This window comes from Seriola lalandi, unplaced genomic scaffold, assembly GCF_002814215.2.
Source record: "Seriola lalandi dorsalis isolate HSWRI2012SDOR001 ecotype SW California unplaced genomic scaffold, Sedor1 jcf7180002054561, whole genome shotgun sequence".
NCBI lineage: Eukaryota > Metazoa > Chordata > Actinopteri > Carangiformes > Carangidae > Seriola > Seriola lalandi.
Window position 1 is genome coordinate 841,285 of NW_019525114.1, and position 16,832 is coordinate 858,116.

The 16,832-nt window shown below is 41.1% G+C and overlaps 1 protein-coding gene across 3 annotated transcripts in view; it reads left to right on the plus strand.

Moving 5' to 3' along the window:
* Positions 1-16,832, plus strand: part of LOC111662324 (solute carrier family 12 member 5-like) — a 154,609-nt gene that overhangs the window by 110,182 nt on the left and 27,595 nt on the right. For all 3 annotated transcript variants that reach the window (XM_087176574.1, XM_087176575.1, XM_023416140.2), the window contains exon 4: positions 11,751-11,897. In XM_087176574.1, the coding sequence (XP_087032700.1) occupies positions 11,751-11,897 (147 nt within the window). The remainder of the gene's footprint in view (positions 1-11,750; positions 11,898-16,832) is intronic.

The window sequence follows — 16,832 nt, forward strand, 5'->3', positions numbered from 1 at the left end:
CAGCAACTGTGCCTGTGGGAATCAGTCCAACATGTCTTCTCTTTGTTTGCTAGTTGCACAGTCCTGCATTATTCCAGCTCTCCCAGTTGTCCCAGACGTAAGGTGTATTTGTCTGGCTCAGTCCCCAGCTCAGCTAACCCTGGGAGCAGGTCTAATCTCCCCCCTGTCACCTCAACCCCTTCAATACGTTAATTAGTCTGCATGCTACACCAAGCTGCTGCTTCTCCAATCAGCAGCACATTCCACAGGCAATCTCTCCATCGCCATGAGAGGCTTTTCATTAAGGCAGCCTGTGGCGTTTTATCGCTCACACAACGACCCCTCTCCCTCCCCCTATCGCCTTCCTTCTATTTCTCACTCCACTCCCTCTCCCTCTTCCTCACTCTCCATCTCCTTCATCATCGGTCCCTCGAGTGAGGGAGTAAGTGAGTTGTGAGAGAGGCAGAGCAAAGCAGCAGGCTTTCTTTGTCGCAGTGTGAAAGCCAAGATTAGAGATTTGGTTGGCGTGTGACATGAGGGAGCAGTCTGGAGGTCGCACAGGTCAAGATGGAAACCAGTCACTGCTAATCTGCCGTCGATTTTCTCTTCTCTGACTTATTCCTTTAACACATGAAGGGAAGGCACCTTTTAAACTCAGGTGATTCAAAGTGTTTCAGAACAACATTTAAAGCTTTATAACACTGAATCAAATGATTTCTTTTATGTGAAAGGGGTTGCTCATGATGAACGCACTGAGAATTATCTGATTCTGCATTTTCCCGCCAGCTCTGCTCAGCACTTCAGCATCTTTCAGCTCATTGTTTTGTTTTTTCAGCCCTGAGCTCTACTGTTTTAGTTCACCCTCACCACTTTCATCAGCACTGTTTCTAGCAAAATCCACTCAACACTACCTGCAAGACACCAAACGACTAATACTGCAGACAAAGTTGGTGACTAGCTGGTGAACATAGTGGGAGCATGTAGCTGCTAAAGAACCAGGTATTTGGTGGAAACCAAAACAAAGCTAAAAAACAAATAGTGAATATTGGACTTAAGATTTGCCGGGTGGACAGAAACTTGTCTCCAAATAAATGATTTTGTTTCTCTGTAGCTGCTGGATTTGAAAATAGGCAACTCTTTGCTGACACGATCAGCAAATCAATAAGCTGACAATCTGTCAGTGCAGGTTTAGAAAAAACAGTGAAGAGGAAAATGAAATGAAATACAAATAAAACAAAAAATAATACATAAGAAATACAATTGTCCCAAATGCAATAGGAGAAATAAAAGTGCAGTAGTTTCTATTCAAGATTTGAAAGCGGCGAACATGGGGACGCATTCAAGATCATCAAGAAGTCGGTTCCATCTGTGTGCAGCATCGTCATGTTCGGTTCCAACAAGAGTCACGGGTTCTGCCGTGTTTATATTCTTCATCGTGAGGAATATATTTAGGCTCTGGGTCGTAGTGTTTTGTAAAGTAAGCAGCACTTTAAAATCTGTTCCATAACTAAATGGAAGCCAGTGTAATGGTTTAAAAACAGGAGTCGCGTTCAGTTCCCCTGGTTCTTATTAGAAGCCAGCGTCCTGACTGCGCTGCAGTTGTCTAATGATCTTTATGGGAGGACGAGACGAGAGACCTTTGCAATAGACAAAATTAGCTTCTCTAAATCTCTAATTCTTGCTTTTGGGTCTAAAAAAAATGCCAAGAGTTTTACCTTGGCCTTTCATCTCAGTAATTACTTTGACTCTTTCCTCGTTGCCAAATACAGTGATTTATGTCTTCATTCACTGTGTTTAATATCATATGTAATACCTTCCAGTGGCAGTGTGCAAAATGACAACATATGAAAACTGATGGTCAGTTTGAAGTAGCTTCATATGTTTTGTTTATCCAATAAAATCCAACTTAACATATACTGTACTATATTTGCTCTATGATATCTTGCAAATCAACCAAACTAAACACAATACAAACCATGAACCTCTCTACTTTTATTCAAGTCATTTTCTGGACAACTGCTCTCACCGAGAATTACAGGAACATAATTCCATACGCTCCCTGCCTCTGCTTTTTGCAGGGCAATGTTCCCTCACATAAACGTTGTTTCCTTTCTGGGTGTTTTATGATCCCCGCTCTTAGCGCTGCACCCCCCCCCCCCCCCCCCCCCTGCCCCCCCCCCCCCCATCGCATCCCTCCCTCCCCCTCTCATTAAACCGGTGCATCGGATCAGTATTCCCATCAGCAGCCTTCTGAAGGATGTATCCTGATTAATGTCAGTTCATGTTATATATCACAGACGCGAGCATGTGAGTTCATCGTGCTGCTAAACAGAAATATCACAGCTTATAGCCGTTTAGCAAAGACACCAGGCTAACAGGCTTAGTGGAGGTATTTGTTCTATGTAGGACTCCAATTATTATTATTGTTAGTAATCTGCTGATTATTTTTTATAATTATCAATTAACCACTTAGTGTATGAAACGTCAATCATCTTTATTTGTCTGGTTTCGTCCCAAAACCAAAGATTCAGTTTTAAATGACGTGAAGAAGGAAAAACAGCAAATACAATCTGAGAAACTTGAACCAACATTTTCTTTGTCATTTCCATTTGAACAATGACTGAAATTATTAACTAACCATCAAAATAGTTCCGGATTCTTTTTTCTATCAATCAATCAATTGATTAATTAGTTGATTAATCTTGTTTTTTCTCATTCAAGATAAATTATGTCACCATTTGCATAAAACCATCAAACTTTGGTTTCAAGATAATTTATTGATGATTGTTCAGATCCAGATGTATCTTAAATCTGTTCTTGATACTTTTGTGTTCTTGTTTTGTTTTTACAGGGTTTTAGTTCAGATAGTGTTTTGTTGAGGTCTTATCAGGCGTCTTTTCCTGACCTTACTGGCAGATTTTTGTGTTTGATACCACTGTTCATATTTCAAACTGGATTAAAACACTATTGTGTGTTTTTGCAGTGGAAAGATTTTCAGCTCACCTGTCCTCTGCTGCTGACCTGGATCTCAGATAGCAAGAGATTCGGTGTAGCTACTGTTCACCAGAACATGTCCATTAGTGGATAACGAGTCTTTTAGCCTTGAATCTGATAGTGCGGCTAAATAGAGGTTTCACAACTGGTGGTAACACATGAGGCTTTGTGGAGTCTTTTAACCTAGAATATTCTAGTAACACATGTAAGATGCTATTTCGAGGTGGTGAGCCTTCAGCACCACAGAGGACTACTGGCTACAGCAGTCAGTGTTTTACAGATAACCAGTGAATAACGTTTTTACACACACGTGTACACACACACACACACACATAGAGAGAGCATTGACCGCTGAGTGACTGGTTCGTCCACAGCCGGTCAGGGAGGCTGATGTTCGCTGGCCTCTCCTCTCGCTGTCTGTTTAATAATTCAGCACACCTGAGTAGAAACACATTTCCCCTATCAGCTCCTGTTTGGCCAGCAGAGCGTGGAGATGGTGCTACGAGCTCCCAGTCTGCCTCCCTCGCTGTCATTAGGCCCCACACACACACACACACACACACACACACACACACACACCTCCTCCACCTCCTCCTCCGCCTCACCCGCTCCACTTCACGCCTCTGTCTCTGCCTCCACAGTGACGATACTGCAAATGTCCATCCTCTCCTCTTCTTCTATCTTCTCTTCTCCTCTTCTCTTCTACTTTCCTCTCCTCCTGTCTCGTCTCGTCTCCTCCGTCCTCACTCTTGTCTCGTCTCCTCTTCCTCCTCCTCTCCTCTCCTTCCTCTCTTTGTGTCTCCTCTCCTCTCCTCCTAACATGGTAATTTGATGTATTCATTTATTGATGAATTAATCATCATAAACACTGATGGATGGGAATCCTCTGACCTGTTGGAAATGGAAACAGACAAAACTTTCATGATGTTGGATTCGATGATGTGATCCATGTGTACGTGGCTATCAGCCGGCCTTTGAGGGAAGGTGCAGCTCCAACAGGGAATTAATAAAAAATTTGACACCACAACTATTGGGGATTTCACTGTGCAGTGGATGCGGGTCCTGCCGCTGAGCATAAAAATGTAAAAATCCCTGTAAGAAGCGATTTAACAGATGACACTGGTTTTGTCAGCCTAAGCAGGTTGGCAGGGTGTCCCAGAGCCCGAGGGCCTGGGCACTTCCTTCCCTCTCTACTGTAACGTTAGATGTACATGTATATGTAGTCTCCCCACATTCCTCCCCCTCCTCCTCTGCCCTCTTTCGCTTTCATTTTCTCTCCCCTGCAGCTAGCTGAGAATATGGAGTTCCTTTCACCTTCCCTTATTAATTCTTCTCTTCTAAAAGCTCTTAAGTCTGATAGAGAGGAAGTGCCACCTTTGCTAACCTCTGCAATTCAGGAGATGTCCGTCGGAGGGTCCAGATAAAACTGTGGGGGTGTGAGCAAAGAGAAGGAAAGGAAAATAATGATCAATACAGACTATACATGATAAATAATATACAGTATGAAACTGCAGTTTTAAAGGAAGCTATGCTTGTCAGCATCGCTCCAAAGTGACTCATATGAGTGTTTTCTAATCTGCCACTTCTCTGGTTGAAGTTCAAGTTCAGTCTATTAGTCAACTAATGATTCAACCCTAGCCTATCATCCCTTTGCTATTTTAATTTACAAAGCCACACTTTTTCATTATGTACTATATTTTTGATTAAATTGATAGTCTTGGAAATTGGTTTCCCTGATGGACTGAATTTGGGGTTTTTCCCATGTCACAGTCACACACTTTGTCGACCCAGTCATCCACCCAAACCCAACACTACAGCAAAGGTCCCACTACTTCTACATTTGCTTGTCAGGAGGTTTAAACACAGATTGGTTTAAATAATTGAATGGAAAACTCTGTGTTATTATTTTTACATTGAGGACAGTCTTGGAATTGAAAGAAATGAAGGATTTTTTTTTTTTTTTCTTTCTGCAATACCTTGTTTGGATATTGCTTCAGTGAGCTTCAGAGTTCAGTGGATCGGCCAGTGGAAGTGCATCTGATATAGATGTAGAGGGTGTAGAGACAGGGTCTGGTGAGGAGCTAGTGGTAAGTGGTAGGGCAGCAGGAGGCAGTGAATCTGAAGTAGATGCCAGGACAGATGTAGTGAAAGGTCCTGTTGTGCGTCTAACACACCTGAGCCATCCATTCAGTGGGGTGACTGCACCTCCCAGGGGGTTGGTGGGCAGCTGTTCCTTCCAAGTTTCAACGGTGCCACATTGGCCTACCTGTGGCTCTGCAGCAGTCAGTGTTCCCTTTGCTCATGGTGGCTCGCTCTCCAGGGAAATCATCACACCGCTGGCTCCCAGCCCATTAACCAGACACTCATACAGTGTGTGCGCACGCACGCGAGTGTGTGTGTGTGTGTGTGTGTGTGTGTGTGACCATGTGCGTCTGTCAGAGCGGACACTGGTCGGGACTGCAATCCCTGTGTACAAATGAACAAATGAAACACCAATTGAATGAAAATAGAAAAGCGGCATTTTCAATAAACGTTCAGCCTTTTTCCCCCACAGGGTCACTGATTCAATGCATACACAAGCGGTACATCGCTTTCACTTTCCGGCGATTTCTCAGTGCAAAGTCATAAGAAGCATCCAATAGTTCACCAGATGTTTTTGTTTGGGAGGCTGTTTACCAAAGCCGCAGAGGTGTTTTATCGTGTTTAGGTCCTCAGACTCGATGTAAGCCCTCTCAGTATCTATTATCTGTGTCTGTACATCTTATGTAACACCCAGGATTTTTAGCAGACAAACACTGTTTTTCAAAGCCTGTTGTTGAATGTGGATTATAATTTATCACTCAGCTGCGAGACACTCGTACAGCGGGCCAACATACAAGGTCTGCTTGATTGTGGTTGTCCATTGTGTTGGGGAGCAGGCGAGGAACATGACATGACACAACACTCCACTCTCCTGTGCAGTGTTGTGGGGCATAAAAACCTTTTTGTTGTAACACTGAATAGTATATACACACCTTTTAAGGGCAGATTTGTATAATCTGTAATTATCATTTTCAGTCACTGTGCTTTTTAACCTGCCCTTCTCTAAGTCTACACGAGTGAATGAAAACAGGGCAAAACTAACTTACTTAATTTTTTTCACAGTTGTACTTTAAGCTTTTCTGACAAAGTATTCTGCCAAGATGTTATCTTTTTTGGATCCCACAGTCTAACCTTAATGTGCTGTTTGAATTTTCGAAGCCATACTTTTTTCTTATCTATTTTTGATAAAAATCAACAATCAGGGAAGTTTTTCTGTTTCTGTTTTGATGTGTGAAACTTGAAATGGAAACTGCAAAGGATTTGGCCGAATAAAAGGGACTGCGAAATATATGCGTTCACCTTTTTGACTTCAAAAGCCACAAAAACAAAGTCGGTGAAGTTTTAGAAATCCTTCCTAATTAGATTCACCCACCTTGAAAGGACTTACAAAGCATTGTTCCTCTTGAAGGTGTTAAGTCTGCTATTGTACGCTACAGTATGTAAATGCACACAGGTTTTCCCTTTAATAACCTGTTATTACAAACTGACCTCAGCCCACTTTGTGCAGCGGCAGCAGTTTAGGGTCTAGCAACAAAGTGCTGATGGCAGGGGAACCTTTCTGCCTGCAACACCTGACTGCTAATGTATATTACACACCAAGTCCCAGAAGGAGCTGCCAATGGAAACTCAGTCTTTTTAATTACAGCATTGCTACTGAGGGGGAGAGGTGTGAAAAGCAAAGAATTTGGAGGTAGAAAGAAGTGACAGTGTCAGAAATAAAATGACTTATGTGGTCTTTTTTTCATTTTAACAGATCAATTTTTATTTTTTATTTCTACGTAAACTATTATTCTTGTACTTATTTACTGTAAATGTGGGTTAAAATCTGTCTCATTTTCTTTCAGAACAAAATTCAGTTAAAAAAAGGTAGACTTTTTAGTAAATGTAATTTAGACTGACCTTAGAATTACTGTTACTGGATAATGGACCACCGACATTTAGAAAACTGCACAGAGATAATAAATATTCTGTAAATATATTGTATGTAAACATCTCTTAGATAAAACAAATAGGTGGGAGCCCATTCAAGGTTTCAGTATTCATAAAAAAACTAAAAAAAAAAACTTTATTAAGACCTTTGACAAGCAGATGATGAAAAATCCTCTCTGCCACACACTGAAGGGCACAGTCACACTGAGTCACAATCTGATTTGCATAGCTTAGACAACAGACAAACTGTGCAAATCAGTGTCATATAATGGGGGAGGTGACGGAGATGGACGAGATTTGTTCTCCGCTGCTCCATCCAGCGACCTGTGGAGGCCACGATGTGGATCTCTGATTAAAGCTCAGTGAGGCTGAAGGTTGAGAGATCCCCTCCTGTGAAGATTAACTTGTAAAAGAGGCGAGATTGTAGGTTACATTTCAGCTCTGTGGAAGATAACTGCATGCGCACACACACCCACACACACACACGAAAATGGTGACAAATGCGATGTGACAAAAGGAGAAAAGGATGTTTATAGGTATCAATCAATAGAAAATTAAACAGCATACAGAATATTGGATTCAATTTCAGTTCTTTATTGTTCCACAAGAGGAAATTATTTTCGCAACAAAGCAAACATAAAGAAAAGCAAAGTAAGACAACTGAGGATATTAAGGCTGCAGACTCCAAACACATAATACAGAATACAATACAAGGTTTATGTGATAAGCAAAGCAGCACTGCAGCAATAAGAATAGGCATAAAGTGCTACGCTGTGCATAGAAACCAAAAGCATGAGCATGAGCAATCAAAATTTGAACCTGTTGTGTTTAATTTTCAGAAAACTGTATCTGACCAGACGATGTCAAATTCCATAAAAAGAGGATGGTCTTGTCTTGCCATGATGGATTTAACTTTCTGTGTGATTTGTTTACTATAAATGTCTGACAGACAAGCTGCAGCTCACCAATGAGTTCACTCTCCACCGTGACAAAGTTGCCCCGTCAATTTTGCACATTCAAATTCGCATACCAGCAACTTATTACAGAGAAGGTCAGGATTTATTCTGCGATGGATCTGTAAACTAATGACAGCATCAAAAACAAAAACCTCACACCTCACATCTCTGCATATTGCCTCAGTTTTCACATCAAACTCAATTTCTTGTCATTTTAAAGGTTTCCTGCGGTGTGTTTGTACCACTACACTAGCAGCGCTATGGAGCAATGATTTACAGACAGGAATCCAGGGATGTGCCAACAAAGGCAGTGAAGAAGAACGCAGGTTTCAAACAGAAACCTTGTTTGTTTACATGAAAACTCAACAAGGCACCTTTAAATACAAAGGAACAGTACTTACAGCTTCAATGATTTACATTTCTCGACCGTGTAATAATAATAGTAATTTCTTATGTTTATGATCTTGTTTAGTCGATTTATAAAAAGTGCAGTTTGCTTAGGATCAACAGAACACATGAGAACAAACACACTATATTAGTATACTAGTGGTGTAGTGGCTGATCCCTTCTGTGTTATCACTGTTTCTTACAGATGCTGCAGACTACGACTAGTCATGCTACTGTATATCGAGCTGCGTTAATGTAATGTCACATAAAGATGAGAAACACGTGATGCAATATATGATATGATATGGTTCGAAATGTTTATCAGCCATTCGCTGCTGTTCTCAGCTGGATCAGGGGTTTTCAAAGTGATACGCTCACTAATTACAGTTCCGAGTGTGAGCTCTTGCGCTGTTGTTTATCCAAAGAAAATTAGAAGATAATTATATTTGTGAGACCTGTTTGGACTTGCTTTCGCTCCGTTTCTCTCTCCTGCTCTTGCTCTCTCTCTTTCCTCTCTTCAAACCGTACATTATTAATGCTGGAAAGCGAACCTCTCCAAACAAATCACATACTGTAGCATCAGACACAATATTATTCATTTGATGTCAGCCACTTGTCAGGATGATGTGATTATAAGTCTGGTTTATGAATTCAGCATCTGCTGTCACGTCCCGGTGCAGAGCTTCTTTTTTAAATCCTCTATCTTGTGTAGTGTCCATCCTGTTACAGCAAATTTAATAACCAACTACTGTTGGAGAAATATATTGGTGAGCAGCAACAATAACCAAGAAGTGTTCAAGATTCCCTCCAAACAACATCATTGTTTCACAATGCATTTTAAAGCCGAAGGAAGAAGATAAAAAGGTAGATATAAATCAGCTTGACTGATACCGATATTGATGTTTTTGACAATTTGTTTATTCAAGAAACGAGCAGGATGTTTTACAGTTGAAAAACATCCTTTGAAATTAGTTGAAATTTCTTACCATAGCAGCTATTGTTATCCTGACTTAATTGCTTCAATTTGCAAAACTCGTACATTGTGCATGTTGAAAACAGGCAGACACAGAGCAATTAAAAAGAAATTGGAAAAAGAAGAGCTTGTAACAGTCAACGCCAGCCACGACTGTCAAAATTGCCGAAGCTATTACTTCATTTACTTGAAGATGACGCATTCAGCAGGTAAACTGCTGCTGCTGTTAATGCTCTAATGGAATAGTTTTGGGAACATTTTGGAAAGCATGTTTATTTGCTGTCTTGCCAAGAGTTAGAAGATGAGAAAGTCAATACCACTCTCATGTATTTATGGTAAGACTGAAAAAAGACAGAAACAGCTAGCCTGAGTGTGCGAACATAACTAAACCTGCCTGTACCAGCACCTCTAAAGCTCACGAATTAACATTTTATATCTTGTTTGTTTAATCTGAACAAAAATCAAATCTAAAAACAGCTGTTTGTAGCTGTTTCCAGTCTCCATGCTATGCTAAGCTAAGCTAAACGGCTACAGCTGGGTGTAGCCTTATATTTACCAGCCAGACATGAGAGTTGTATCAATCTCCTCATCTAACTCTCAGCCAGAAAGAATTTCCAAAAATATCAAACTATTCCTTTAACCTGCTGGTGCTGCAGTTCTGCATTAGGATGGCATCGGCTGGGCTGCTGTTTGTGTGTTTCGCTTGTTGCTTCAGTGGTTTAACAGTATATATATGATCCCATCCATAAAAAGATTAGTATTTGGTTGACAGAACTAAAGTAATCTAACAAGCAGCTCCAATAAATAACATTGATTCAGTAAGCTCTCAAGTGTGTGGAGCCTGGTGGAGCTTGTAATCCCCATTTTGCTGAAATTGCTCATTTGAGATGAATTCTTATCACACAGCTACATTTAGTTTTTGATTAGTGAACTATAAACCTTTTTAGGACAAATCCTCGTGTGTAATACCGTCTTCACTGACATAAAGCTCAGTTAATCAGCCCTCTATTCATGCTGTTTGTTAAAGCAGAGATGCAGCAGCAGCGAAGGTTTGTTCCCATGTTATCGGTGATGTCATGATGTGACAGTTAAGGTCTGCGCTCTCACTTGGTAAAGTGGGTCATGGCTGGATATCGGCATAATTACCCTTCATTGGCCAAGCTGTCCTTGAGCGGGAAATGAATATTTCTCTATTATGTACAGGGTCAGCTGATGTGTCCTTCAGATTTAATACATGCTATCATGATGGTGCAGACACACACATAGAGGACATGTACTGTACACAAACAAATAGACGCTTACAAACACACACACACACACACACACACACACATCAAGAACATCCCAAAACCCTTCAGGAAAAGAAACTTCCTATACATCTTCAGTCAGTAATTGCCTTCAGTGGAACAGCCTTGAAACTGATTTTCATACTGTGTGAGGACGTAGAGTGCAGCTCTCTCTTTGTCCACTGATCCACAGCAGGGACGGTACTGCAGCAAAACCAACTAGAACAAATCCACCACAAAAAAAAACAAAAAACTCAGCCTATGAAGAAATAAAATAATAATCCATCCATCCATTGAACAGACTGGTCCCCTGGCTACCTCCTGATCTCAAAGTTTTCTTTGTTTCTGGACTGGACTCAGAGTAATTATTGTTGTGGAAATCAACAGAGGATTTGCAGAAAGCAATGTGGGAAACCCTTAAATTAAAAAGAAAAAAAAAGAGGCTATTAAAAAGTACAGTTGGGCGCATGATGTAGATGGAAGAGCCTTTTTATCAAAATGTTGAATTGCAAAATACAGTGTCTTTTTGTAGCTATCCTCGAATGATTTGCAAACGTTACCATCTAAAATGAATATTAAGCTGAGAGAGAGAGAGAGAGAGAGAGAGAGAAAGAAAAAACAATAAATGAAAATAAACAAAGCTAGTAATAAAGCAACAGCAGCTATTTCAACCCAGCACAGTATTAAAATACCAAACTAATCTGTGAAGTCCTACTAGTAAATGTCTGTTTTGCCTCGATGGCAGTGTGACCATCTGCAGTGTGTTTTCCTTGAATTGTTCTGTTTTCTTCACAAACTATAACAAATCTGCACACTGTGCTTTCCCAGCATGCACGGCCGCTGTGTTGACTTTCACTGATTCACACAGACACTCAAATGTAGCAGGAGTCATTCAGTCGATGCTTCACATCTGGTGTGTTGGTGTTACAGCAACAGACAAGTGACGCTAAGCTTTATTAGCGTTTTACCGTCTGTAGTCTGATTGCTGTCTGAGATTCAGAATTATATTAAAACTTAAACTCATCACTCAACAGTGCAGGCCAACTCACAGTGCAGAACAAGTCATGATGACTGCAAATAAAGTTTAATTAACCTTATTGGTCCATGAATTCTCCACAAGTCAAAATTTTTATGACAATAACCTCTCTTCTCGTCTTCATCCAGGCCCCCCAGCTCGGTACTCTGATGGGTGTCTATCTGCCGTGCATCCAGAACATCTTCGGAGTGATCCTCTTCCTCAGGATGACCTGGTTGGTGGGAATTGGAGGCGTCATTGGGACTTTCATCATCGTCTTCATGTGCTGTGCCACAGTGAGTGTGTTACCTACTTTTACTGTAGCCTGTCTGTTCAAACACACTGGGGGGGGGGGGGGGGGGGGGGGGTTTGGCCTGGTTTATCCTGAAGTCCACACGTTTGAAAAAAGCACCAAAAAGTGACCTCAGAGTGGAGAGCAGCATTCTTATAGCACCCTGTACATGGCAGCAGATGCAGTGGTAATGAGCTGTGCAGTAGTGAAAGATACCAGATGTTCACCATTATTACCTTTGCTGATTACAGTGGAGATTAACGGATCTAAGGAGCTGCTGGGATTAGGGATGGGCAATGTGACAATAAATCCCATCAGACAACGGCAATTTGTCTATTGTGAGAAATTAAGTTTGTCATTTTTACTACAGCTATCGCTGTAACACCTGTGGATGATTTTGGCCATTAAAGGCAATGCTGCTAATCAACAAACAGTATTTTTATATGATTTTTGCATGAATGGAATGAAATTCCTCGATTTGTCAGATATTTAATTCACTGGATTAATTAAAACAGTGGTTATTCTATCCATCAATAGTTCCTCACTTAATTTTCCAGAAAATCTAATACATTACAAATTATATAGTATAAAATCATATAAATCACAATGGAGGATTTTATTATCATCCACTCTTACCGTGAAGATAGGCAGTATTTTGGTCATAATTAACTCCCTCCTCTGTGGAATAATAAAAATAAAAAAAACACTAGCGCAGAGCCAGCCTTCCTAATTATTTTGCCCAGAGATTTAACTGCGCACAGAGCTCTGCAAAGACTCATAAATTGTCTTTCAGAGTCTCGAAATGACGTTAGTCTCCTCAGAAGGTAGAGTCAGCTCTGGCTGTTCTTAACCAAGTCATCCATGTACTCAGAATAAACCACACAGCGCAACAGGGCAGCTCATTTTAATGTGTTTTTAATAGTTTTTGGACAGTGGAGCTCTGAGGCACAGAGAAACCAAGTAAACTTTACAAGGCTTTGGCTAAAGGTTTTGCTTTTTTCATGGGATTTGTTGATAGGAAGAAAAAGCAGAGAATATTACTAGTCTTATCTTTTAAAAAAATCAAAGTCAGATACATACTGTATTACACCGCTATTACATTTAAAACATCCATACTGTAATACTGTATAAACATAGGTTAAAAAAAAACATTCAATTTAAACCTAGTTAGGATCACAGCTCAAAATGCAACTGTGCAGCTTTAACTAGACAGTTTCTACTTTCTTTCTACACATAGATTTGTACATAAGGTTCCTTATCACTGCTTGGTTCAGTAAGGGGACCAACATCTGACTAACACGGTAGCCTCTTACCTCACACAATAAGATACTCATAGTTAAGAGTTTTATTGCCTGTGGGACATGATGTCTATTTTTACTTGGCAATAGTGACCCTGCTTCAACACCAGCATTTCAAGGGAGGAGGTTTTAACTTTTATCTTATTTTAGCCACTTTGCTCATACTGGCTGTTGGTGGAGTATAATGTTGCACCTGCAGTCACATGATGATACCTGTGAAGGCTGTCTTGCTCCAAACAATGTTCTCTTTGAGGTATGCATAGAGTTGTATTTTATAGACGGCACGCATTCAGTCTGTAGGAAGAACAAAATGGACGATGACACTGTGATGTTCTCTGGTTCCCTTTAATGTTCCCATTAATGCCACAGAGCTGTAGTCATGTGTCAGTGTGACTTTGGTGTAAGACTGACACTCCGTCGTGGCCCTGAGACTCGAATTACAGCAGACACTGTCCCACAGGATCGACAGCGCTGCTGTCAGTGATCTGAGTGGCTGTTGCAAATTGATTGTGTTTGACTTGTTTGATGCATTTGATTGTCAGGGAACATATATTGTGCCTCTTCCCTGAATGCCTAACATGTTATCTATTCAGTAGAAAGCAGGTGGAAGCGTTTTACCTGCAGTGCTTTTCTGTTGAAAGCATGACAATAACCCGCTTCAGCTGAAGAGCTTCTTGTCAGGCATCAAGATGCATTATGTTTCAATTTGAATTTTTCTTCTCATTGAGCAGTATAATGATGCCTTGCCTATATTATTGTACAGCGCAGTTTAATTCAAACTGTGTGGTCTATCAGCTGTCATGGTTGTGAATCTTCTCCCTGGTTTGCACTGTGCGTTGTTGCAGGACTGTATGTTGGCATGTCAGTGTGTTTGTGCAGCCTAGATTCTCCTCTAGCACAGAGTGTATTTATAGAACAACCCCCTCAAATCCCAACCATAGCAAAGTTGCCTGCACAGACACACAGGCAATATGCTTCCCAATCATGTTTCTGTGTGACAGTGTAGAGAGGGCTGTGAAACGGCAGACTGCGGGAAAGCAGTATGTTTTTTTACTATTTTTGTTGTACACATATGGAAACTGATATAACATGTCAACGCTGAATATCTTATTTTTTTAGCATTCGCTTCTCTAAAAAATAAATATTTTAAAATGACTGGTAATTTTACCAAAGATACAGTGCAATAACTGTTTTTGAATGTACTTATATCGGACAAAAGATCACTTTGAAATTGTTTTCCCATCTTAAAACAGCAAGAATTTAATTTGTTTTAATATCGATGTATTAATTTCCCAAAAGAGAAACTATTCTGTTGAAGCTTCTGGAAAAAAAAAAAGATGCAACGCTCAGTTTTACACTAAAAATAGTGTCATGTGCTTTAAAGATCAAAGCTGGTTCAGACTCAGTTTGACAGGAAGCCATACGAACACACAGAAACACAGATATCCAAATATCTCATGCTGGCAGACACTCACAGATACTAAACTTTCCACACATGCAAATACTACTGAATATTTGAATTCTTAAAAATATATTCTGCTCCTTCCTGGTTCTCGCTCTCATTTTGTCTCGCCATTTCCGTCTCTTTCTCTCTCTCTCTCTCTCTCTCTCTCTCTCTCTCTCTCTCTCTCTCTCTCTCTCTCTCTCTCACACACACTCACACACACTCACACACACTCACACACACTCACACACACACACACACACACACACACACACACACACACACATTATCAGTCACACCGAGCTCATTGCAGAGCCCCGGGGCGATAAGCCTGAGCGTGAACGGTGGGTGAGAAACCCCCACCTCTTTCCTCCTGAGCTCCTTACATAACACATAACCACCCAGCCCTCCAGGGGTTGCCAACAACACACCGCAGGAGTGTGTGTATGTGTGTGTGTGTACATACATGTATGCAGCAATCCCCGCCTTAGTGAAATCCACAGGACTTGAAGAGCGGAGGAATTACGCGTGCTGTAAAGCTCGATAATGTACAGCGTGACCCCATGTTTTATTCACACGATTGTATATCATTGACAGAGCACTTTTCATCTAGATGCTCAGTCACAGCAGCACATGTCTGAACCTGTCCAACACTTCTGCACCGTTATTTTCCGTCACACAACATTTTGACACAACATTAACGAGCCGCCGGACCCTCGCTCGTTCTGTGATTGATGATTATATGAAGAATGTGCCTCCACGTGGAACAGCTCTGACACATTATACCATTAACAACGACGAATACACACAACCACCCATTTTAAAAGTCAGTATATTTCTGCAGACAAGTGTTCTCCAAGCTGGTACATTCAAACATGTGCTGCGTGTGTGTATATGTGTGTGTATATGTGTGTGTATATGTGTGTGTGTGTGTCTTTGTCTTTTTAGCCCAGATAATGAATTCAGGCTTGTCACCAAGATAAAATGAGGTTTAATATTCTAGATGGAAAGTCATCTGTTGTTTGGCCTTCCTCATTACTTCCAGGTCTTGAATCCAATTGCTGCGAGAGGAAGGGTGGTCTGCCCTCTGTCGTGACTCATTTAAATGCTAAGGATGCTTTTCTCCCTCCATCTCTTTCATTTTTTACTCTCATCTCTTTCGTTTCCTCAATTTCTCAAACCCTTTTTTCATTTTACGGTCTCATTATTTCCCCTCTCGTCTCCTGTCTTTTGTTTCCTCCCTCTCTCTCTCTCTCTCTCTCTCTCTCTGTCTCTCTCTCTCTTTCTACCTACCGTCCAATTTTTGTCCTGCTTTGCCACCTCCTCCTCTTTCACACCACCGCATAACGTCTTCTTGTGTTCAGCCTCTTTCCCCGATGTCAGTCTGAAAAAATCTCCTCCATCTCCTTCACCTGACACTTTTGCCTTCCACAGCGCACCAATCCACCGGGATTTTAAGTGATAAACAGTGCACCGAACATAGATTTCCACTCTACCGTTGTATGTGAATTGATGAAGTTGTACTTGACAAAACTATTCTGCATTTGTGTAATGAAGCATGCTAATGAAGCACACTCTCAGGGCAGCGCGAAAGCTCCATTCCTGTCAAAACCAATTTCTGCTCAACTCCGAGGTCGACTAAAGGCCAAATCAGAGTTTGTCTGGAGGAAACAGACCTAAAGTGTCCTTTGCAGTCAGTGTCGGGGGGTATATCAGCTAGCAGACATTTCTTAAGAATTAAAATTAGCTTCTTCAATAAACACATTCCTCAGGCTCAGCCATAATTGTGAAGGCTTAGCAATTATTCAAGTTTTGCTAGCATTCAGACTGCCTTACCTCTTTTGTCTGATATATAAGCTGTCTGCTGTTGCACCTCATATGGAGGAGACAGATGGCAGGCGGCATGATCTGAGGTTGTCTGCTGGCATGCTCACCGGCCAGAGAGTGTGTAGGTACGTGCGAGTTTGGAGGTGCAGGCACTGACTCCAGGCTTCATAGAGAAAGACAGCGTTAGCAAACCAGAGTAGGCTACACACTCCATCACACAAACTCTCCAATCACAGTTTTAGGTTACCTGCATTGCCTGAAAGTGGGACGATTAAACGGGCCACAGGCTCTGGGTCAGTGGGAAAAAAGATGTTGCTCATCCTGCCCACTACAGCAGAACACTGCTGCCTCCAGTGCCAGTCCACCAATC